General features: G+C 50.8%; 3 protein-coding genes across 3 annotated transcripts; 1 reads left to right on the forward strand and 2 right to left on the reverse strand.

Annotated features, from left to right (window-relative positions):
- Nucleotides 1–602: 602 nt before the first annotated feature.
- JR316_0007592 (uncharacterized protein) lies at nucleotides 603–1,996 on the reverse strand (the record flags this gene model as incomplete). The annotated part of the gene is made up of 5 exons (XM_047893328.1): nucleotides 603–791; nucleotides 921–979; nucleotides 1,061–1,185; nucleotides 1,209–1,608; nucleotides 1,678–1,996. The coding sequence occupies 5 exons, from the start codon at nucleotides 1,994–1,996 to the stop codon at nucleotides 603–605; spliced, it is 1,092 nt and encodes a 363-aa protein (XP_047746643.1).
- An 11,833-nt stretch (nucleotides 1,997–13,829) lies between these two features.
- JR316_0007593 (uncharacterized protein) lies at nucleotides 13,830–15,064 on the forward strand (the record flags this gene model as incomplete). The annotated part of the gene is made up of 2 exons (XM_047893329.1): nucleotides 13,830–14,706; nucleotides 14,760–15,064. 2 exons carry the CDS (start codon nucleotides 13,830–13,832, stop codon nucleotides 15,062–15,064), a joined length of 1,182 nt encoding a protein of 393 aa, XP_047746644.1.
- Nucleotides 15,065–16,901: 1,837 nt separating this feature from the next.
- Nucleotides 16,902–18,152, reverse strand: JR316_0007594 (Importin-5; the record flags this gene model as incomplete). Its single annotated transcript, XM_047893330.1, has 4 exons — nucleotides 16,902–17,228; nucleotides 17,519–17,588; nucleotides 18,036–18,096; nucleotides 18,149–18,152. 4 exons carry the CDS (start codon nucleotides 18,150–18,152, stop codon nucleotides 16,902–16,904), a joined length of 462 nt encoding a protein of 153 aa, XP_047746645.1.
- Nucleotides 18,153–24,421: the final 6,269 nt, after the last annotated feature.

Consider the following 24,421-nt stretch of genomic DNA (forward strand, 5'->3'; position numbering starts at 1 on the left):
GCCATTGAACAACACCCTCCCGTTGCCCTGCCTTTCACTTCCAGACAATGACGGACACCCTGCTGATTGACGCATAGATGGAGAGCCCCACCTGTTTTGACACCCACAAAGCGGACGCGTTCCGTGGGTGCCTACGTTGGTGCAGAGAGGGATGGAGGGACAACGTTGCTGTCATCCACAACACCCTCCCGTCGCCCCCGCCTTTCACCCCACACCTCACTTCCCTTGCCATCGTTCCATACATCGACGGACAACCTGCTGATTGAGGCGGAGATGGAGAGCCCCAACCGTTTTGACACACAAAGCGGACGCGTTTCATGGGTGCAGAGAGGGACGGAGGGACAAGCGACGGAGGGGAGGAGGATGTGAGGGAGACGCGAGAAGGAAGCGGTGAGTGCGATTGCAATAGAAGCCAATCAATGGACGACTCACCTGACCAGATGGAGATGAGGGCAACTTGAGGGAGAGAACACGAGGCTGCAAAGGTCGGGACTCTGCTGGGCACCGCTCTGCGCCCCTCGCCCGACTCCTTGAGCGAATGGTCCACCTCCTCCTTGCCATCATCATCATCGAACTCGTCAAAGTCGTCAAAGTTGTGCAGATCATGTGTGCCGCTGCTGCTTAGTGCGCCGGAGCTGTAGGACCGTGAAAGCGGGTGGTGGTACTTGCCGCTGCCAACGCCGCCCTATTGGTGGTGCGAGGAGGGCCGTGAAGAGGAGGTAAGGCTGTGCCCAAGCGACGAGGCCGATGCTAGCCGGCGGGTCAGGGGCGAGGGTGCGTATTCGTCTTCGCTGGAAAACATCGCAAAACTCATGAGCATTCAGAGGAAAATGAGAAAAAATGAATGGAAAAAAAAAAAATGCACCTGTCGCTCCATCCCAACTACCACCGTGCAGCATCCTCCCATCGTGGTGCCTCACCCGGCGCATTGGCGTATCGCGCTCGTCTTTCATGATTCCAGACTTGGTCATCATTGAACCTGCATAACAAAAAAAACCACACACAACAAACATGCTTAGCACAAAACGGACAAAAAACCGCATGATAAGAATATACATACCGTTGGACGCGACGCTCATGATACTCCCCGGCCGCCCATCAGGCACCATCGGCGTCGTCGCGTGCGACGCACCAGGTAGCAGCTTGGAGTGCGGTGAAAGCAGTTCATGGCGCACCATCAGATGTCTACCCATCCAAAAAAAACCCACCTCGTCAGAAAGAAACCCATAGCATAAACTCGCGGTAAAGCTCTGTGATCCAAACTCGAATCCGAGTCTTCATCGTCATATCCACGTCTTGCTCTTCCTCTCCTTCCTCCTACGCCTCCTCCGACGCCGCCATACACTTCATCCTCGCTCCCCTGCCCCTCCAACACCCGCTCCATCTCCATCTCCATCTCATCATACTCGCCCTCAAATTCACCCTGCTCGCCCTGCGAATGCCCGCTCATCCTATCCATCGACCTCACCCTATCCATCCCCATCCCACCACTCGTACCAAACTTACGATCATCCCAAGAACTACTCAACTTGGACGACCCAACAGAAAGCCGGAGCGACGCAGCACCTGCACCTGCACCGCCCTCGCTGACGATGCGCTTGCCTGCCCCTGGCCCATACCGCCACCGCCACCAGCACCAGCACCAGCACCAGCACTAGCACCAGCACCGGAACGCACGCGCGTGCGCGGCGCCGACGATTGTATCCCCAGCCCTAGCCCAATCCTGACGCGAGAGCGTGTGCGCAACTTTGACCGCTTGCGCGACGACGCGGATGTGTGCTGAGGTCTTCTTGGAGAGGGCTCCTGGAGCGGGATGTGCTGGAATTGGGTGACGAAGGCGAACCCACGGTGTTTTGGGGCAGTGTTGTGGTGTATTACATTGAAGTGAAGGCGAATGACGGGTGGCAGCGCGTTTTTGAGGGGAGTGTGTAGGTAGGTAGGTGCGGTGGGTGGATGCGCAATTGGCAGGTTGAGCAGAAGAGGGTACGATGTGCATGCGAGAATGAGTGGAATAGTAGTGATGAATGGGAATGTACATGTGTTGGATTGGGATGTGCAATTGGTCAGAATACAAGTGCCAATGAACTACAAAGGGATGTGTCTACTGACCATCTGGATCTAGGTTTTGGTGCTGATTTGCAGGCGGAGGGATCTGAACTTCGAGGATATCACCTGCATTGCCACATCGCATGGAAAGTCAGGAGGGGGAAGAGAGTATCATGCATCCAGAATCGTATAAATGCAATGGTAGAATGTAGAATGTAGGAAGATATAGTAAAAGTGAAAAGTGGTGTTGATGCATTAGCACAAACGTCTCCACGAAATCTAGCAGGAAAATACGCACCGAATGTGGAGAAACTCTCATATAGCGCCGTCGTATCCATATCATCACTTATCCTCACTTATCCCACCCACAAACACCGTCTTCTTCGTCTTCGTGCCTTCTTCCATGTCGTTTAAATTAATGCAATATTGAGTGAGTTGAGTCAGGTATATATATGTATTGGCGCTCGGGCGTGTGGTATATTCGTATTCGTGTGTTCGTGTGCTTAGTGGTGTTAGTCAAAGTCGCCTTTGAGTTCCTTCGATTTGCCGTCGACTTCTCGGGGTGTGGGATGACGGGGTTACAGGCGAAGTGCATACCTTTAGCAATGTCAGTCTTCTCTCCCACCTAGACAGTGACCACACCCTGCTTCCCAACCTTCTCTGTAAGCTTAGCACTCAACCATGCGTCACTGTTTGCAGAGATGCTCTCAACCAGAGCAGTTGTGGCTGTTTTTGTGATGGTGTTGATGTGAGATGAGAGGGAAGAGACAACATGGTGGATAGCACCTTGTGATCCGCGGCACAGGCCCAACATGCTACAATGTTCTGGACACCTTTCGTGTAGGTGGGGATAGTGGCAGTTGTCATAGTCAACTGGAATCTCGTTTACTTTTGAGGCAACGTCAGCAGCGTGGCGGCGAGTCCTTCAATCTCGTCGCTATTGGGCACTAATAGGCACCTTGTTGTACCCTCGACCTCTCGTGGTAGGTAGGTGAGTCCACCTATCGCATGGCAGCCTATGAATGCGGCAGGTTGGATGGACATGAGCTGCGACATCACATTGTCATGCTAATTCGATGTTACTCACCATAGTTTCCCCAGTCCTATATTCCTCCTTGTTTTGTGCGCCGTCGTCGTCAGGCTGGTCAACTTGCTGACTGTGAGGTGTCTTCAGAATGAACACGCTGCCCTCATACCTCGCATCCTCGAGCTCTCTATCGCATTGCCGTCACTGGGGAGTCCGTCTGGCGGCGAGTCGCATGGGCATGCTCCGTGCAGTCCCTCCTACTACGTGTTGTACGGGCCGTCGTTGTCGGGCTGTTCAACGTTCAGACTGTAGGGTGAGTTCATACCGTCTCTTCACTGTCCACTGTTATCACTCTCGCCACTGTATATCCTGCAGCTCTTCCCTCACTCCCAACCTTCCCGTGTTGTGTGCGAGGTTGTCGTCGTCTGGTGAGCTTCCCAACGTTGAGACTGCGAGGTGCATTCATAATGACTCTTTACTCACCACTGTCGTCCTACTCACCACTTTGTTCCTCCATCTATTCCTAGCAGAGTCATCCTGAGCGGCCAGCGACGTAGTCACTGATGTCAGGGTGGTTACTTTCACGGTCAGTCAGGCCATACAGCACGCTAAACGGGTTATACTCACCATGGTCGTCACCGCCATGTCAGTTGATGTGCGTATACACGGCAGGAGCGAGTGATACTTACCGCCTGTCTATCCAGGTGGTGATGAAACGAATTCACAGTCATGGAATGCGCATGGGGTGGCTTCTTTCAAGGTCAGTCAGTATTACGAGCACGTTAAACAGGTTATGCTCACCATAGTCACCCGCAGGCATCTCGCCCTTCTGCATTCCTCCCACGTACGCGGTCACAGCGGCAGCAGGTTAGACATAGACAGTGACATGGGCGTGGTTCCTTCCAAGGTCGGTCAGAATTATGAAGCGCGTCATCGTCACCCGCACCATCGGGCTTCTGTGTCAATGCCGTGTCAATTGAGCGCGCATACACGGCGGGAGCGAGCGGTACGTACCGGAGATTGAGACAGGTGGGAATGGACAGTCAGCAAGAAAGCTGCTCATACCCGTCAGCGCGGTTCTCGATGACGTGCACAATACTCACCAGGTGCTGCCTACCTTTGATTGAGCGCTTGCTCACTGTCCTGATGGCGCGCTGTCGATGGCGCGCTGTCAGACAGTCGATACATTGCCTCTGAGCATTCTGGGCTGAAAAAAAGGTAGAACAACTCCCTAACCCTGCAAAGTGATGTGCTTACCAACAAGTCACCCTCAATACGACACCAGCTGTCCATACAAATGCAAAAGTCAGTACAGTGATCAACACCAGATGTAAACTACATACCTTTCAGTCACCAAGCCTGTTTGCTCAATGTTCACCGGCTGTCCAAATCTCAAATCGAACCCTGCAACGCATGGTCAGTACCGTGGAACTCTGATGACGGCTGAAAAACTTACCCATGGTGGTGGTTCAAAGTCAAAGTATGATGCGACGGCAGTGTCCATGTTTGGCATGGCCAAACAACGGATAGCGGTGGTGGAACATCCCCCCAGCATCAGGGCATAATGCACGGCTGGAATTCAGCAAATGTACTCCCTCTTTATACTTTTTTTTTGCCAAGGGTCGAGCCTCATACCATTTTCTCTAACTTCATCAATCGGACTAGTCTGCACTTCGTTTCCTATGCTTACGAGGTCAGTAAATTTTTGTATTACAATGCCATAATTCGGGATCCTCACTGTTTGTTATTCTGCTTCTCATTTGCACCCTTTTCCAACCAATTCTATGCAACATACACAGTGTATACCTTTAACTTGGTGGATGACCCAGGCTGACAGAGAGATTGAGGTGCGAGGGATTGGTGTTGATATGCCTTGACTGCGGCCTCGTACCATGGGGGTTGGTAAGGTTCTTGCCGGGTTCGTGTTGTTGAGGTTGAGATGATAATGAGAGTGGAAAGATGGGATGCCCGGATGTTGTGGGGTGTTGTGGCTGTCTGTGTGAGTGTTCATTGTGGATATCGAGTGCTGGCTAACTGTGCAGTTGAAAGATTGATGACGGCAGACCTTTACCCCCTAATACCACGACGGCGCACTGAACGCTGCCCGTCAAATTTATGCTGACGTCGTCACTGGGTGGTATGTCAGCCTGCTGAATGTGCGTTTTAAAACACAACGATGGGTCGCGGTGCTGAAGGGCATGTAGGTGCTATGGGTATCGTATGGGCAGTGTCTGCTGACAAGAGATGAAATGCAGGTCTGGGAAGCTTTGAAAACGATGTGACGTACATTTAACGCAGTCAATGTTGAGCAGTACGAGGCTGACAGAAGAATTGAGGTGCGAGGCGTTACAATAGTCAACAGTTGACGACTGGCGGTGTTTGTACCAAGAGGACGGGTGAGTTCCTTGTTGGGCACGATGTGACAGTTGGTAAACACGATGGCTAGTAAGCAATGTGCAACAATGGACCCAGTATGTGTTCGGAACAGGTCGAGTGAGAGCAAGTGTTGTGGGTATCGTATGAGAAGTGTCTCCAGCCGGGGGATGAGTTGGGCATCTAGAAATCCTTGAATGACAACGGTACGTACCTTTTTCGCAGTCGATGTCGAGTACCAGGCTGAAAGCAAGGTTGAGGCGCAATGACTCGCTCTTGATCAGGCATTGTCCATCGGCGAGGTTGTACAACAAGGATCTCTGTTGTGGGCGGAGAGCTTGAGCCTGTACATAATGAATGGCGCTTGCGTTGGTGAGTTTTATACTTTTGTATGCCGACAACGATGTTGAAACCGATGGGCAGCACGATGAGCAAGGTTGAGGTGCGAGGAAGATTGGTGGAATTGAGGTGGAGGCATGTTGTGGGGTAGCAGGTGGAGTGTCTGTTGACAGGGAATGAATTGGACACCTGGAAACCTTTGAATGACAGTACGTACCTTTATCACAATGGATGTTGAATACCAGGCTGACAGAAATAAAAAGGGTTGCTCATCATTGACCAGCGACCACAAAGACGGCTGTCGGTGGTGTCGAGGGTTGATGAGAGAGGGAGGGAAGTGTGCAATATGAGTTTTAGGTGAGTTTTCACGGTTGTACATGGAAGGCCACATAGCGATGCACTAAAGTAACAAGGAGTGTAAGATGCAGATGGAGGGTATGGGTGACGAGTCACCTGTCTCAACGGGTGACGATGGAGAGGCGGTGGAGGGTGACCGGTGAAGAGCCAAGTGGGATAGACAATGACCATTGTATACAGTAAAATGATAAGGAATAATAGGAGAGTGGATAGAGATGATTCAAGCACAGCTATTCAATGAATGGGAATAGCAAGCGCTTCTTTCACGCACCTGTGCGCCCATCAAAAACACATTTCTTTCATCCCGTCATCAAACTCTCCCTCACCCTGAGCTCACTGGCGCCGACTCACATTCTGGATCCCCACAGGACCATGCACCAGCGCACGCAAAAGTCTCGTTCCAGTCTGAGCAGCATGGAGCGCTTGTCCTGGGCCTTGTTTTCGACAGCGTGCCTCGAGGAGTGGGGATCAGGACAGACGTGTATGTGATTCTGATAGAGGTGTACCAGGTGATAGACTACGGACGACATATTCTCAGAGAGGCCTCAGCAATCGGATGAGGGTTGGTGGTTGTAGTGAGGGCTTGGAGATTGGTATAGAGAGATAGAGGGTAAGACAATATTTACTCACTCATATCCATACACGCACACACTCGCCTTCTACAAAAAGCCCTCTTCATACCCCACACCTGCGCACGGGTGCACGCACTAGGGGACCACTGCTCAATGGGCCCCGCCACACGCTGCGTCTACATGCCACTCGTCGTCGAATCCGTACTCGTCAATATCATGGCCGATGTGTTCACGCGCATACAGTCCATCAGCATCAAGTTCAGGGAGCCTTGCAGGGGGCTCAAGCGGGAGCTCGGTTGGCAAGTGTGAATATTTCAATGAGCATCGACAACCACATCGTGGCGGAGCGCGGAAGCTCCTCTCCTCTCCACAGTGAGTCCAATGGCCTTGTTTCCCTATCGAGCTCGCTGCTGGAATTGTCTTGAAAACAGGTGAGCTCGAGCTGTTGAATAGCGCGCAGTCACTTCCCACGTCGTTCTCAGCCACCCGACATGCTTCAAAGGTGAGTCGACACGCCCAGCGACCTCACCCTATCGTTGTAAACAACCCGCTACAGGTACAGACACAAACGTAACCAACCCTAACCGGACTAATCTGTGCTTTTGTGGTATATCGAGTCCCAACCAACCCTAATGCTAAACCCTAAACCATCCTAATCTGTATTTTTGTGGTCACCACCAACCCTAAACTATAAACCCTAACCAATGCTAATATGTGCTTTGTGGTGTAGGTGTTACAATTGTTGTCAGGTATGTTCACCTTGCATCCATCCACACGGATTACTTGCTTGATTCGCATAGCACCATCTCATATCTAGTGCAAATACCCTGTTAGACTAGCCTAGTGACATTTGAAACACACCTGCGAGTAATTCAATGCCCCATTTTCTCTGTGAGGCGAATGCAAAGTGGCACCACATACATCTCCTCCTGTCCCAAATCACAAAATACAATGATTCTGAACATTCTCTGCATCTACCTAGCATTCAAGCGTTACATAATGACACCGGGAGCCTCCGTCGTTAATATGTAAAGAAGCTGGATGTACTTGAATCAAAGTTGAACATGGATCAAAGCCACACACTCGGTTTCAACGTACCTGGGCAGTAAACGAAGGAATACAGTTGTTCCATGAATATTCTGTGTATTAGCATACTATGGGCCGATGTGGAATATGTAATATAGAGAGAATCAAACACTCAGACGACATTTGGGTGAGAAATGAGAATGGCATTTGTTAAGCGCCCAAACCAACAACCTTGTATATTTCAAACACAAAGAAGATATTTCTCGCACAATCGATTATCAAACGGTAATACAGAGTAAGGGACTACATTACCAACATGATATGTCGAGACAGAACTGACTTGAATGAGATTTGCAAACAGGATGACGAGAACCAGTCGATGGATCTCATCCGGCCTCGTCCTCCAGCTCCAATTCCGCGTTTCTAGCGTGAAGGACGCCATTTCCTCGCATCTCATGCTGTCATTAATAAAAATACGCCGTGAGTACTAATGCGACATTAGCGGCGACATTTGGAAAGCGAGAATGCATTGAATGGACGGTACGGGAATCATATACCTCGTATTTCCCGTCCGTACTTTGCACGTATGGGGAGTAATGTCTGGATTACATGCCTCTGACATATTACAAGTCTATGTCAATTGAGAATATGAGTATGTTCCATGAAATGAAAGTTCAATGGATACTCGCCATAATCACTCCTCCACTCGTCATTTTCTAGATTTGTGTTAATAACACATTCAGGAGAGATAATTAAGAAGCATTTGATACCACTCACACATGGAATAGCAGTCCCATCCTACAACCATAGTGGGACTCGAGACAAGAACCCTAAATGCCAAGTCAACTAACCAGCCTTCTCCTCCTGCCCTATTTCGCCGTTTCTCACCTTTTCAAACGCTGTTCCTTCTTGAACACATATGAGTATCTCTGCATTTCACCATATGTATCCGAGTGACATGAGTTGGGATGCTGTGTAGACGGTCAATTAGTGGACTTGACATTGAAAGCGAATGAAGGCACACATATGTTATCCTTGTTTTCTGGAACTCCAAGCGTGTTTGCATAATATTTTCTTGTTTGAGTGAGGCTGGGAGAATGTATCGTATATTGAATGATGTACAATGGCTGATAACGACCTCAGGAATTCTGCGAAAACTAATCGTCGTGATACGCACCTAATATCGGAGATTACATGATTTCCTACGTACATACATTCTCGTGCGGCTGCCACGCGCCTTCCAAAATATCTAGGTATTCAATTCAGTGTATTGAGGTCGTATGAGAATGGGATTTCAAGTTGATACACAACTCACTGGACTTGGATAACTGAATCTCGATTCCCAACCCTCCTCCATCCCCCATTCACCCTAGCTCTTGTTTGCAAACGATTGCTTCGCTTTCAGGTGTTTTAGATATTCCCATCGGTCCTAAACATGATTACGACACCTGTCAGTAGAGATGTAACTGAGAACCAAGAAAATTCCAACATAAATTTTTATGAGTGTGCGGAGAACCTGGACAGCGGTTCTGAATGGAGAACAGTGGTTATGGTTGTAATTGAGGTGTGGTGCGTGTTTGGCAGACTTTGGGGTTACGATCCCTTTATCCGGGTGGCATTTATGGGGAATCTAGAGCTAAGTGCAGTCGAAATTGAACCGACACCTGTTTGAAGTTGAAGCCCAATGCACAAGTAGGAAACTCCTAAAATACACGCAATTGACATAATATCCGTGCCAGAAGAACATAGCAGCACCGTCTAACAAGCAATAGTAAGAGTGCTTCGTCACTTGATACCACAAAGGAAACTCCAAGTCGTCAAGATACAAATGTGGAGAATGACATGCCAGTGCTCTTCCACCCCCAACTCGTCCATTTTCCGCGTTCCAAACGCTCGTTTCTCGCGCGGACCTGAGTTTCTTAAATGTGCGTGTCACATTTAGTGTGTTTTTTTGTCAACATAGACACAAATGCAGATATTAGGATATGCCAGCGCAGGTATGTATGGAATTGTATAAAAGGAGGGTGGGGAGCTGACCGGGTTTCCCCATCCCCCGCTCCCATTCGCCCTCTACCTCTCCAGCTCCCTCATCCGCTATCTACCCGGAGACCTCGTGAGTTTGTACACCATTGGCCGCTGTATATGGACTAAGAAGATGTCGAGAGCAGGCTACGAGGCAGCGAGGTAAGCATCTTGTTGCTGTTGCACACATCACTACTCACCTGTGCTCTATCAGCCTCGACAATGCTCAACGAATCCACACACTGTGTTGCAGGTGCTTTAAAGAGGTCAGTAACGACATTCTGAAGCCATTTTCATACTCACTCACATTGTGTTCGACGCGCCGCCCCCTTTGGATGATACTTTGCACGGAAGGTCAATATTGTTGAAGGTCCTTGAGAAGGTTAGCAACCCTGTCAATCTCGTTTTAACACCGTACTCACCGACGTGTCCAGCCTGAATGCCTCATCTCACGTTGAACACGGCCCACCGACGCGTTCTCCATCTATCCCAGCTCGCAAATGACCTGTTTCTCGGAGGGTGTCCGCACCACCATCCATCCCCGCACCCCCGCATGTTGTGCCGCCTCGAGAACGACATGTTTGGAGAACATGGAAGGTCCTGTCAATGGAACTCATCGTCGATCGTATGGCTATTAAACATTTGCACCCATCGCCGACGCCACTCTCCCTGATGCCTTCGATGAGGTTGACAATACATGCGCTGACGATCAGCACAATGGGTTGAGATTGGTTGCTATTCGACTTGCGCATGAGGAGCGAGATGGTAAATTTGTTTTTTAATGGCACATACTGCACCAGGTCTGGATGAAAAAAAAAAAATGGTTCAGCGAGAGAACGAGCAAAAAGGATTTGAATAAAAAGAGAAAGAAAACGAACCAGAAGCTGTTCTCCGTGATTCTCAGATCGGGTTTAAGTTCTATCTAGCGTTAACTTAACCTCCTAACCTGATCCCCTCCAATGTCCGCGCGCTCCCACCCTCCCTCATTGGTAAGATCCAAGTTCATTGGCGATTCGTTCATCTTGTAATACTGATTTTGTGCCACAGAATGTGATGGTGGGTAATGACCTTGTTGACCAACGCGCCATGAATCTTCTTGGTGCCCAGCGCGTGGCGCTCGAAGTCGACGACGATGTTACGCCCCTCAGTAAGTGCAATAATGCACACGGACCGCAACGATCCCATCTGTTGATGAATTTATTGTTAATGGAGGTCGTGATGAAGGGAAGGAAATGGATGCGTTCATACTCGCCTGGGAGCGCGCATTCGAGTGGGGGTGATGTGCCAGTCAAGATGACGAACGGGTCTAGCTAACCCCAATAACAGTATGCAAGCTTGTCGCACTGCCCTTCTGTTAATCCTCAACCACTGTCGGCTGCATATACCCGTGCTTCGAGTCGTTGTCGTCGTTGTAGGATGGTGGTAGAAGAGAGAAATGAAAAAGTACCGTGGGCGTGTTTGTCCGTGTTGTGGACACGGCGGAAGCAAAACGCACTGGCAACTGGATGGATGGACGGATGGGCCGCGAAACCGAGAAAAGAACACAAAAAAAAAAAACACACACACAGTGAAACATAACATTATACATTTCGTATGGATGTGGACGTACAGGGGTGGCTGAAGTATAAAAAGGACACCAACTATGAGGTTTTTTTCTTCATCCCCTCTCCTCTCCTCTCTTCTCATGTTCTCTCCTCTGCTCGCATCCTCTTTCTCTTCCCTCCGCTCAACGCCCTTCAGCACGCCCCTTTCAGCTATCCTACACACGCACCGACACAGCCGATGGATGGAAGCGCACCGCGACGTGTCAACAAATGCACAGGAATACAATGCCGTGAATGTTACTTATCCCTCTTCCACTGCCCTCTGCTCAACACCCTTGGCAGCACGCCCCCTGGTCCGTCCTATGCTTTGCACCAACACCGCATATGGATGCAGAAGCGCCGCGCCGCAATATGGCCCACATCACCGTGAGTATCGTCCGCCCCCTCGCATTCTGAGCCGCTGCTAACCATCACCCTCGCAGGAACATTATTGCCGACGAGTGAAGGATCTGGGAGGTAGAGGTCGACGACAGACGACCAAGTGAGTCTACTCTGTCCTCGCATCCCTCTGCAACCTCACAACCATCATCCCATGTTTTGTTTGCCTGGGTCCACTCTTGAAGACCGCCCCATAAAAGTGTTGAATTGACCTGGAAGGCGACGCCGGCGACGGACAACGATACCTATGTAAGTAATTCAACGTGTGGTTTACTGTGAATCATACTGGACTGACCTTGACACGAGGATTCTCTGCACTAGAATGCAGCACACCCCGTGCCCCGCTCACCTCAACCGCCCCGCAGCAGAGAAGATTTGTAGCCGTTTCCAGCAGCGACTCGTGCTCAGATTTAACGTGTGGACCACGGATGGTAGGGGAGGGAGGGATGGTGCTGATGCCCTGGATGTGTGAGTACGCCGTGGGAAACAACAGGGCACCAGCTGGACACGTCGGAGAGAGTACGGGCCAGCGACGGCGTCGTTTCGCGTGATTTTGTAGTCGGGTGGGGGGAATACGGGTCTAGTTGACGGGCTTGAGGATGGCGTTGCAGGGCAGGTAAGTTGACCCGTTGTCGACGCGAATCATACTAGACTGACCTGAAATACAGTAGCTGACATCCAACCACGCCCGCCTGTCCATCTTCTCTAGTGACATACACCCTGTCGGCACCTTGCAAGTCTACAGGCGCTCCCGCGCCAGCCCATATCGTATGACAAGGTGGTTTCGCATGGCTTTGGATGCGGTCATTTTCGAGTTGGATGAGTGAAGGCAAAGGGCTGGTGGTTGCGAGGTGAGATGCACTCGTCACAGCGGACTCACTAAATGTGTGTGCTCTTGGTCAACGTCGATGCAGAGCGGGAGGCAATAATTGTGAGAGGTTTGGGCGCTGAAATTGATGGTTTACATTGCAGGGATTGTTAATGCTCATTTAATAGTACGACCGCGAGTGTGAATGTGAGTGTGAGAGTGTGTGTCGTGTGGTACGAAGACGGGATGGGACGGGACAGGTGGAGATGGGTGGGAGATAAATGCTGCCAAAACTGAAGAAAACACACCTTAATGCATATAATATATGTGTGACAACAACCTCTGCTCATCGCCCCAATTCAGCCCTCATCCAATCGTAGTATAGTAATGACCGTCAGCGGAGCTTCGAAGATGGATGGAGGTGTTAACCAATGAAGAGGAGCCATGGAGGACAGCAGCAGGGTGAGGGGTAGAGCTGGATGCAACAATGATACGAAGTGCATAATATGGTAACACGTCGCTGCAGTGCGCGTAAGGGTAAAAGGCGGAGTTTGAATGCAATGACAACAGCATGGACAAACAACTCGCCGTACGTTGCCGTTGGGAAGGCGGCGCGGCGGCAGAGAGAGGCTGCAAATGGAGGCGGAGGCGGCAGCAACAGGCGGCGAGTGGAGGCGGTGGCAGCAGTAGCGGCCCGGGGGTGGCGGTGCAACGACACGCAGCAGAGTGCGTGTCGTGGTGGTTGGCGAGTGGACGCGACGGCGGGACGACAGCCGGCGAGGGGAGGCGGCAGCAGCAGCAGCAGCCCGGAGGTGGCAGTGCAAAGACATGCAGCGGCGAGCGCGAGTGTCGGGACAGCAAGCGCGAGTGTTGGGACAGCAAGCGCAGGCATTGGGACAGCGAGCGCAGGCGTCGGGGGCGGTGAGACAGGCGGGAGGCCGGCCTCCAGTGCCTGTCAAAAATTATTTTTAGACAGAGGCCGGCCTCCAGTGCCTGTCAAAAGTTATTTTTAGACGGAGGCCGGCCTCCAGTGGCCTCCATCAATTTGGAGGCCGGCCTCCATAAATTACACATTTAATTACGTAGCACCTCCGTATGTACAAAATAAAATATTTTGAAAGTGTATTTGGGGGTTTTTGGGGTCCAGGAATCCGAATCTGGCATCAGATTTCAGGAATTCTGAACAGGAGGCCCAATGCAACGAAGGCCCCCCCTTCGGGGGGGAATAAGCCTAGGAACCAGGCCCATCTGTTGAGGATGAAAATGCGGATGTTGAGATGACCACGGACGCGCCTGCCACGGATGTTGTGCAACCCCTGCCCATTACACCCGACAACGATATGGTCAGATGCCTGCGCCAATCCTATGGATACCTCCCTGGCACAACGACGACAGCCTGCGCCGCGTCAGACTGGGATGAACTTGTCGAAACCTTTGGGTTTACAGAGTTACTTACCCCAGAAGTTGCCCTGGACGCTCGACAACATATCCACATGTTTTACATGGCTTCCATCGAGCCTGCGAGCACAGAAATGCCCGCCGCCCTCTCTGACCTCAATACGCACAGCCTGACATCCCTGTCTCGTCTGCTGGACCTGTCGCAAATACACCGCCCTCACCAGAATCTTTTTGTTTTTTCAGAACCTCGTTCAGAGGAACACGAGTGGATGTTGGGTGTCGAAACGGCGGAGATCGCCCTCTACGTGTGTCGGCTCAGGTTAGAGCACTCCTGGGCTCGCATCGACTCCCTCACAAAAATGCTGCTGGAGAGAGGTGTGCCCTGTCGCACTCTCATGGGCATTGAAATGTCGGGTCGCTGCTCCACTGTCCAGGAGCCATACACCCCTCGATCTGTCCGCCCGTCAGCGTACAAATTTGGCGTTGATGACTTCGAAGCATACCGATTGCAATGCGAGAACATCATCAAACACCAACAACACGGTCGGGCTGCCTTGCTGAGGGGTGGATTGGTGGGTAGGATAGCCAGTGAGTTTCTGAGCGTCGACGATGGGCTGGCTGGCCCCTCTAAGGAAATCATTCAGAACCGGCAGGGGTTCATCGTGCCAGCTGGCGACACGACTTGGTGTTATTGCGACGACCAGCTCACGGAGAACGAGCTGTCCATTATATGCGGCACCTACACGCTGTACACAGGTATGTTTTCCTTGTTTATTCTCAATTTTATGCACTAACAACATTTTTCTCAGCTACTAAAGGTCAAATAACTGTAAAATCGTGGTTCCCTCCCCCGAACCTGTGGCAGGTGCCCCCCAGCATGAACGGATCACAATGGGTGGAATGGACGCCTGCCAACGAGGCATGGTACCGTGAACGCGTAGAAGACATCCGCACTCGGCAGGCCCAGCCATTAACAAGAGTGCAATGGAAATCAATATTGCGCGGCACTCCTCCCAGTAGGAAGCTTCTGGCGGCAGCGTCTCAACGAGCTCAGGCCTTTGTCAACGGGCACGTACCGGTGGTGCCAACTTATCGTGTTCGCCCAGGCCTGTAGTTACATTGTCAATGTAAGTGTTTTTTCATTTAAGAATAGCCCATTCTAACAAAAATATGTAGATATATGCGTGTTTTTTTGTTCAAAATGTCATATAAATTTATTTTTTGGTGTCTACACAAGAGAGCTCGCGTGAGATATATACAAGTTGATATCAGGGTAAGATGACTAGTTATAAAAAATCTAACAAAATTACAGTACAGCAAGGCCGAGGTGTATCAAAGACAAAACAGCGAAATGGCAGCGACAGGAGGCGAGTAGAGGCAGCGCGGCGGCAGCGACAGGCGGCGACGGCGGGACAACAGGCGGCGACGGCGGAATGACAGGCGGGGAGGGGAGGCGGCAGTGGCAGCGGCGGCCCGGTGTGGCGGCGCAACAACACGCAGCAGAGTGCGTGTCGTGGTGGGCGGCGAGTGGACGCGACGGCGGGACGACGCGCGGTGACGTTGTGACGACAGGCGGCGACGGCGGGACGACAGGCGGCGACGGCGGGACGACAGGCGTTGACAGCGGAATGACAGGCGGCGAGGCAGGCGGCAGCGGCAGCGGCGGTCCGGTGTGACGGCGCAACAACATGCAGCAGAGTGCGTGTTGTGGTGGGCGGCGACTAGACGCGACGGCGGGACGACGCGCGGTGACGTCGTGACAACAGGCGGCGACGACGGGATGACACGCGGTGACGGCTGAACGACAGACGGCGACGGCGGGACGACACGCGCTGACGGCGGAATGACAGGCGGCGAGGGAAGGCGGCAGTGGCAGCGGCGGTCCGGTGTGACGGCGCAACAACACGCAGCAGAGTGCGTGTTGTGGTGGGCGGCGAGTGGACGCGAAGGCGGGACGACAGGCGGCGACGGCGGGACGACACGCGCTGACGGCGGAATGACAGGCGGCGAGGGAAGGCGGCAGCGGCATGACAGGGGACGAGGAGAGGCGGCAGCAGCAGCAGCGGCACGGGTGTGGCGGCGCAACAACACGCAGCAGAGTGCGTGTTGTGGTGGGCGGCGACTAGACGCGACGGCGGGATGACGCGCGGTGACGTCGTGACGACAGGCGGCGACGGCGGGATGACACGCGGTGACGGCTGAACGACAGGCGTCGAGTGGAGGTGGCGGCAGCAGCAGCGGCCCGGAGGTGGCAGCGCAACAACATGCAGCGGCAAGCGCAGGCGTCGGGCAGACGGCGAGCGCAAGCGTTGGGACGGCGAGCGCTGGCGTTGGGACGGCGAGCGCAAGCTTTGGGACGGCGAGCGCTGGCGTTGGGACGGCGAGCGCAAGCTTTGGGACGGCGAGCGCTGGCATCGGGAGACAGGCGGGAGGCCGGCCTCCAGTGCCTGTCAAAAGTTATTTTTAGACGGAGGCCGGCCTCCAGTGGCCTCCATCAATTTGGAGGCCGGCCTCCATAAATTACACATTTAATTACGTAGCACCTCCGTATGTACAAAATAAAATATTTTGAAAGTGTATTTGGGGGTTTTTGGGGTCCAGGAATCCGAATCTGGCATCAGATTTCAGGAATTCTGAACAGGAGGCCCAATGCAACGAAGGCCCCCCCTTTGGGGGGGAATAAGCCTAGGCTGGTCAACTTGCTGACTGTGAGGTGTCTTCAGAATGAACACGCTGCCCTCATACCTCGCATCCTCGAGCTCTCTATCGCATCGCCGTCACCAGGGAGTCCGTCTGGCAGCGAGTCGGATGGGCATGCTCCGTGCAGTCCCTCCTACTACGTGTTGTACAGGCCGTCGTCATTGGGCTGTTCAACGTTCAGACTGTAGGGTGAGGTCATACCGTCTCTTCACTCTCCACTGTTGTCACTCTCGCCACTGTGTATCCTGCAGCTATTCCCTCACTCCTACACTTCCCGTGTTGTGTGCGAGGTTGTTGTCACTCGCATCCGCAACCATCGCAAGCGTCGTGATCGCCTGCTCCTGCACATACCGCCTCACCTGCGTCTGGTCACCGCCCGGATTCAACAACTTCAGCAGGCGCTTGACAATCGGGTCAAGATAGGAAAGGAGGGTATCACGCTTGATGCCCTCGCAGAAGTTGATAAGCGCCGACGCGGTGTGCGCGTGGACTCGTGGTTCGGGATCTTCGAGGGCGGGGATGAGGACAGCGAAGAGTTGGCGGTGGAAGCGGTGTTTGTAATTGCTGGGCATTGCAAACTTGGTGGTGGGAAGTTGATATGTCGCGTCAGAGCATTCAACAAGGTCAGAACGCATCAAAGATACCGCAAGTCGACGTGCTTATGCGGGAAGTCGCTATCTGACTTGTGTCGAGAACGCGTTCAGACTAGCTACGTTGTGTCGGAGGAATGGCAGCACGTGTGGGCAGCGGGACACACATTTATTCTGGCTCATCGGACGGCCTTGAAGTCGATATGTCGCGTCAGAGCACTCTGGCTACACAAACGAGGTCAGGACGCATGAAGAATACCGCAAATTGACGTACTTACCAACTCTCCTTTAATGTCTTCTAACAGGTCACCTCGCGTGAAGTCGATACATTGCATCCGAGCATTCAGACTATAGAATAAAAGTCAGAATGTGCCCAAAGCACTTACCATATCTTGATATACAAGTTGGGTAGAACTATAAAATAGCAGATGGACCGCTCGCGGGAAGTCGATACGTTGCGTCGGAGTATTCAGACTATAAAGTAAACGTCAGAAAGTGACCAAAGCACTCAAATTCAACTTACTTACCACTCAATGTACAAGTCGAGTAGATGGGCAACTCCCGGGAAATCGATACGTCGTGTCGGAGTATTCAGTCTTTAAAAGACCCAATGGACCGCTCGCGGGAAGTCGATACATTGCCTCTGAGCACTCTGGGCTGAAAAAAAAGGTCAGAACAACTCCCAAACCCTGCAAAGTGATGTGCTTACCAACAAGTCACCCTCAATACGACACCAGCTGTCCACACAAATGCAAAAGTCAGTACAGTGATCAACACCAGATGTAAACTACATACCTTTCAGTCACCAAGCCTCTTTGCTCAATGTTCACCGGCCGTCCAAATCTCAAATCAAACCCTGCAATGCATGGTCAGTACCGTGGAACTCTGATGACGGCTGAAAAACTTACCCATGGTGGTGGTGGTTCAAAGTCAAAGTGTGATGCGACGGCAGTGTCCATGTTTGGCATGGCCAAACAACGGATAGCGGTGGTGGAACATTCCCCCAGCATCAGGGCATAATGCACGGCTGGAATTCAGCAAATGTACTCCCTCTTTATCCTTTTTTCTGCCAAGGGGTGTCGAAAGAACTGCGTTGAAATGGATACATTGCACAAAAACTACGCAAAATACAATGACGTGGCACTCGAGTTCAGACAATTTGAACATCTACGAGGCGCAGACTGTACTGAAACCCTAAACCCTCTCAAATTTCGAGCTGGATTCATATCAGCCCTTAACTTATCAATTAGGTACTAGTAACACTGTAAGCCTGGAGACTTACCACACACGCAAACACGCACCGCAGGCGGACGCGCACAACAAAACGGCGCACAAACGCGAGCCCAGATTGGGTCTCGCTAATCAACTTACAAAGATATTGAGACCGAAAGACAAAAGGGAAACAAATGACCTTCGTTGCTTGACTAGAACGCTACGCAACGAAGGTAAATATATTATAGTAATTTACTACACATCATGTATAGACTAGAACGCTACGCAACGAAGAGAGCGTTGTCCCTTCTGTTTCAGCGAGTGAGGCTGCCGATCCCGACAGCCTTCCACTTTTTTTTTGAAGCCGACTACGTACCACCGCCGCACACTGTTACCGTTACCGTAAATTGCCCACACTGTATACCGAATCGTCGCGGACCACTCGAGCGTCGACCCAACGACGAGAAGAGCTTGGATTACCCTCAGAGCTTGTTCCAGGCCTTACTGTTTTCCGCAAACCACGAACTGAACCCCAAGGTCCACCGCCGTCACCGTCTGCCTCATCAGTGAATCTCAGCTTCTCAGATTCAGCGACCTCTAACTCAGAGGACGAAGACCATACCGACACACACACTCCCACCGCGATCAGCAATCCGATCAGAGATCGACGCAATCGCCGCAACCCTAGGTATCCCACCGTTGTCAGAGTCAAGATGCCAAACGATGACGATAAACCGCTCGCTACGGTTGTCCAAAATAAGATGAAGGACGTACCGATTCTCACACCAGGGAAGATTGATCCTCTGGTAATGCAGCAGTGGGCGGTTGCTTGCCGCAAATACATGAAGCATGCAGCGAAGTCGCCAAAAGAAGTTGTGAAGTTTGTGGCCGATGGAATGCAAGAACCAAGACTGGTGGCTTGGTATCAAGCAGATTCCACACGGATTGATGAACTGCCGCTGGAGAAATATCTGGAGGAGCTTCAAGTGCTCGTGTTGGAGAAGAAGTGGGCTCACAAAGTCCGTGAACAGATCCTAACGTCCTATCAGGGCGACCGTATTTTCATCGACTGGAAGATCGAAATGGAGAATTTGAATGCGATCTTGAAGACGATGGCACCAGAGGGGTACGCCTTCCCCAATGAAGCATTGAAGATACAGCTCGAGTCACACTTGAACCAGGAGCTTCGTGAGTCGCTCGGATTCGAGCCAGTCAAGGCCACCGAATTAGCCGCCTGGTCACTGGAAGTAAAGGACCGTGACGACCGCCTTCGTGAGGAACGTGCACGCACCCAACGTCAAATCGATGCGAGCTACGCAACACGAGTGGCTGCACGCAGGCTTGACAAGAAATCCTTGTTATTGCGTCTCTCGGATAGTCCAAATCCCAACCCTCGACCATCAAACAGCGAGTTCGATAATGGGGTGCGAAGGCCACTGTTACCTAAAATCACAGCAGAAGAACGTACATTACTCGACAATCACAATGGCTGTACCAAATGCCGTCGATTTTACGTCAACCACCGCGCAAGGAACTGCCCAAATGGATGGCCAACAGCAAACGGATACAAGACCCTTACAGAAGAGATGGCATTAAAGGCACAACGTGAGAAGGATGCCAAAGAGCAGGGCACTAGGAAGTCCTTGCCCGTGGGGCAAATCAATGCTTCCTCCTCATATACCGTGCATGACGAGGAGACAGATTCTGATTCGTACGTCCCTACCATGTCTATGACCGTTCCGCACCTCTTTCCAGTTATGGAGATTGAGGGGCCAGCGGTTGTGGATTTTCCTCTTCGCATTCGACCAATGCTTGATACGGGATCTCCTTCCACAGTGATTGACGAGACACTCGTCACCCAGCTCGGCCTCCCCCGATATCCACTACCACCCGCCGAGGACAATTTGTCATCGATTGACAATACACCGCTAGAATGCAGGGAGTATGTTAAGATTCGGGTTGCATCAGGAAACGGGAGCTGGATATCACGGACACATAAAGCAAAGATTCATCAAAACCTATCTATACCGCTGCTACTTGGATTGTCATTTCTTTCCCAGAAAATATAGTCATTGATACTCGGAAACGAACGGCTATTGATAAGCGTTCTGGATATGATTTAATGAATCCACCAACAAGAGATACTCTTGCTGCAAAGAGCACTGCTATCTGTGAGGGATTAAAGACGGACGCAGGGATAGATCAGGACAAACAGAGAAGATCGGCCATGGCAAAGGAACAACATCTGCGATCACAGGTCGAACCAGAGCGTGCAAAACAGTTGGTAGCAGCGATTAATGAGCAAATCAGCAACATTCAATTTCAGCAGAAGCTATTGCGCATGGACAAAGAAATGAAAGAGAAATATCGAGATCGCTTTCCTGACCGCCTACCAGACAACGTAGATATTCCTGATCACATATATCACCGGATACGATTGGTGGACAAAGACAAGATACATGCGGGTCGAGGATACGCTGCTCCAAAGAAATATCACGATGCATGGAAGAAGCTTCTTGACGAGCATCTGGCCGCGGGACGTATCCGACCATCCTCATCTGAATATGCATCGCCAGCATTCTGCATTCCAAAGTATAAAAACGGAGTACCTGACCTGTCAGTACCACCACGATGGGTAAACGATTATCGGGAGATCAATAAGAACACTATATCTGACAAATTTCCACTTCCACGAGTAGATGACATTCTTGCAGACTGTGGAAAAGGCAAATTCTTTGCAAAATTAGACATGACCAACAGTTTCTTCCAAACACGAGTACACCCAGACGACATTCACTTGACAGCTGTGCGTACACCATGGGGCCTATACGAATGGGTTGTGATGCCAATGGGCGGGAAGAATGCGCCAGCTACACATCAACGGCGAATGACAGATGCATTACGGGAACTCATTGCACAAGTATGTCACGTCTATCTAGACGATATTGTGATCTGGGCAGACACCTTGGAACAACTATCAGAACGAGTAGAAAAGGTCTTGAAAGCGCTTCGGAAAGCGGGACTTTATTGTAATGCGAAGAAATCAGTCCTTTTTGCAACTGAAATTATCTTTCTGGGACATGTTATTTCCGCAAACGGCATTCACGCAGACCCTGCAAAGACAGACCGAATCAAGAAATGGCCACGACCAACAAACGCAACAAATGTACGTGGATTTCTAGGACTCACAAGATATCTGGCTGTCTTTCTCCCTGCGCTCGCGGAACATACTAGCATCTTATCACCACTGACAAGCAAAGAATGCGATCGCGACTTCCCCAAATGGACCGCCGATCATGATCGAGCCTTTAACGCAATCAAGGAACTGGTTACAGGGGCGGAATGCCTCACTGTCATTGATTACGATGACCCTGAAGGGAAGATCTACGTGACAACAGATGCAAGCGATAGGCGAACAGGTGCAGTCTTGAGTTTTGGAAAAGATTGGGAATCAGCAAGACCAGTTGCATACGATTCATATCAGCTGAAAGACGCAGAAAAGAACTATCCAACACACGAAAAAGAACTCCTGGCAATTGTGAAAGCATTGAAAAAGTGGCGCAGCAGTCTTTTAGGGGTCAAATTTGAAGTCTACACTGACCACCGAACATTGGAATATTTTCAGGCGCAGAAAGAGATGTCACGTCGGCAGATGAGATGGTCGATGTACATGGCAGATTTCGATTTCGAGATATGTTACATCCGAGGGGAGGAAAATGTAGCAGCAGATGCCCTATCAAGGATGCCGGACGAAGAGCCAAATTCAAGATTTGCAGCCTGTGCATTGGCCTATACACGGAACCCTAATCGCGCCCCAAGAGGATTTGTGGGATCAGTGTTATCTATTGAAATTGACCAGGAGTTTGTACAGGCAATAAAGGATGGGTATGATGCCGATCCGTTTGTTAAGCAATTTCGAGATGGAATGCAAAAGCACAGTCTAACAGGAGCACGAGAAGAAGAAGGGCTGATTTATCTTGGACAAAGACTAGTAATCCCAAACGATAGGAAGATCCGAGAACGACTGTATTATCTGGCTCACGATGTTTTGGGTCATTTTGGATTTGACAAATCGTATGAAGCATTACACGGGTCGTACTACTGGCCTAACATGCGAAGAGATCTCGAAAAGGCATATATTCCTTCGTGCACGGAATGTCAGCGAAACAAAGACCGAACAACCAAACCTACAGGACCACTTCACCCACTTCCTGTCCCAGACAAACGACTCACGTCAGTTGCATTGGACTTTATTGGACCATTGCCCGAGGAGAAGGAACGCGACACAATACTCACGATGACTTGCCGTTTAGGTACTGATATACAACTGATTGCAACTCACTCCTCATGGACCACAGAACAAATTGCGCACAAAGTTGTTGACCACTGGATTTGCGAAAATGGATTGATGGAAGAATTAATCTGTGATCGCGACACAATCTTTACATCAGATCTATGGACTGCAATATGCAAGATTTTGAATGTAAAGATCAAGATGTCGACCGCCTATCATCCAGAAACCGATGGAGCGAGCGAGAGAACAAATAAAACCGTCAATCAAGCAATACGATACTATGTGGATAGAAACCAAAAAGGCTGGTTAGACAAGCTCCCTCGCATTCGGTTCGCAATGATGAACACAGTAAATGCATCGACAGGATACTCGGGTTTCCAACTGAAGACAGGTCGATCTCCACGGATTATTCCTACAATGGCAAAGGCAAACAAGGATGCACCAATGGTGGAAACATCAGCAAGAGAGATCATTCGGAAAATTGAGATCGATGTGAAGGAAGCGCAGGATGCCTTACATACAGCCAAGATCCGACAAGCAGCTCAGGCAAATGAGCAGCGAGGTAACGAGATCGTGTACCAACCAGGCGATATGGTAATGCTCTCTACAAAGAACCGGCGACGCAACTACAAACGGAAGGGGAAGAAAAGGGTGGCAAAGTTCATGCCACGGTTTGATGGACCGTACGTTGTAGAGGCTGCCTTCCCCGAACGATCAGAATATACACTGAGGTTACCAAACAACCCAAAGACGTTCCCGGGGTTCCATGCCAGCCTTTTAAAACCATTCGTGCCGAATGATCCAGAGAAATTTCCGGACAGAGAATTGGTACGACCACCAACAGTGATAACCGAGGACGGGGTGGAAGAGACAGTGATAGAGAAAATTGTGGATGCGAGAAAACGTGGTAGAGGGATGCAATATCTGGTACGATGGGCTGGATTTGGGAAGGAGCATGATGAGTGGCTTCCAGGGCGTATGCTTGAAGAGAATGAAGCACTGGATAGATGGGAAGAGGAAGAGGCCGAGGACAAAGAAGACGAATAACGCCATAGAGAACAGACCCTTTCACGATGGAATTCTTCAGAGGGGGGAGGGGTGTAAGCCTGGAGACTTACCACACACGCAAACACGCACCGCAGGCGGACGCGCACAACAAAACGGCGCACAAACGCGAGCCCAGATTGGGTCTCGCTAATCAACTTACAAAGATATTGAGACCGAAAGACAAAAGGGAAACAAATGACCTTCGTTGCTTGACTAGAACGCTACGCAACGAAGGTAAATATATTATAGTAATTTACTACACATCATGTATAGACTAGAACGCTACGCAACGAAGAGAGCGTTGTCCCTTCTGTTTCAGCGAGTGAGGCTGCCGATCCCGACAGCCTTCCAAACACTCACGTAGTACGTAGTCTCATAATTTTCAAGTTGCAACATGAAATTTTTTATCCATCCCCGGAGAACACCACTCAATGAATGCAACAATACAATGCTAGAGCAAAAAGCAACGTACAAGCAGTAGCCTAGTCATACATTGAATCCATCCTAGTCCCTTCCGGATGCTCAGAACCGGCTCCAAGTTTGAACTTTTGCAACACAACTCACCAAGTACATGACATGAACGGGATACGACACTACCACACCTTCCCCATCCCAATCTTCCAAAATA

The sequence above is a fragment of the Psilocybe cubensis genome, chromosome 7 (assembly GCF_017499595.1).
Source record: "Psilocybe cubensis strain MGC-MH-2018 chromosome 7, whole genome shotgun sequence".
Lineage (NCBI taxonomy): Eukaryota > Fungi > Basidiomycota > Agaricomycetes > Agaricales > Agrocybaceae > Psilocybe > Psilocybe cubensis.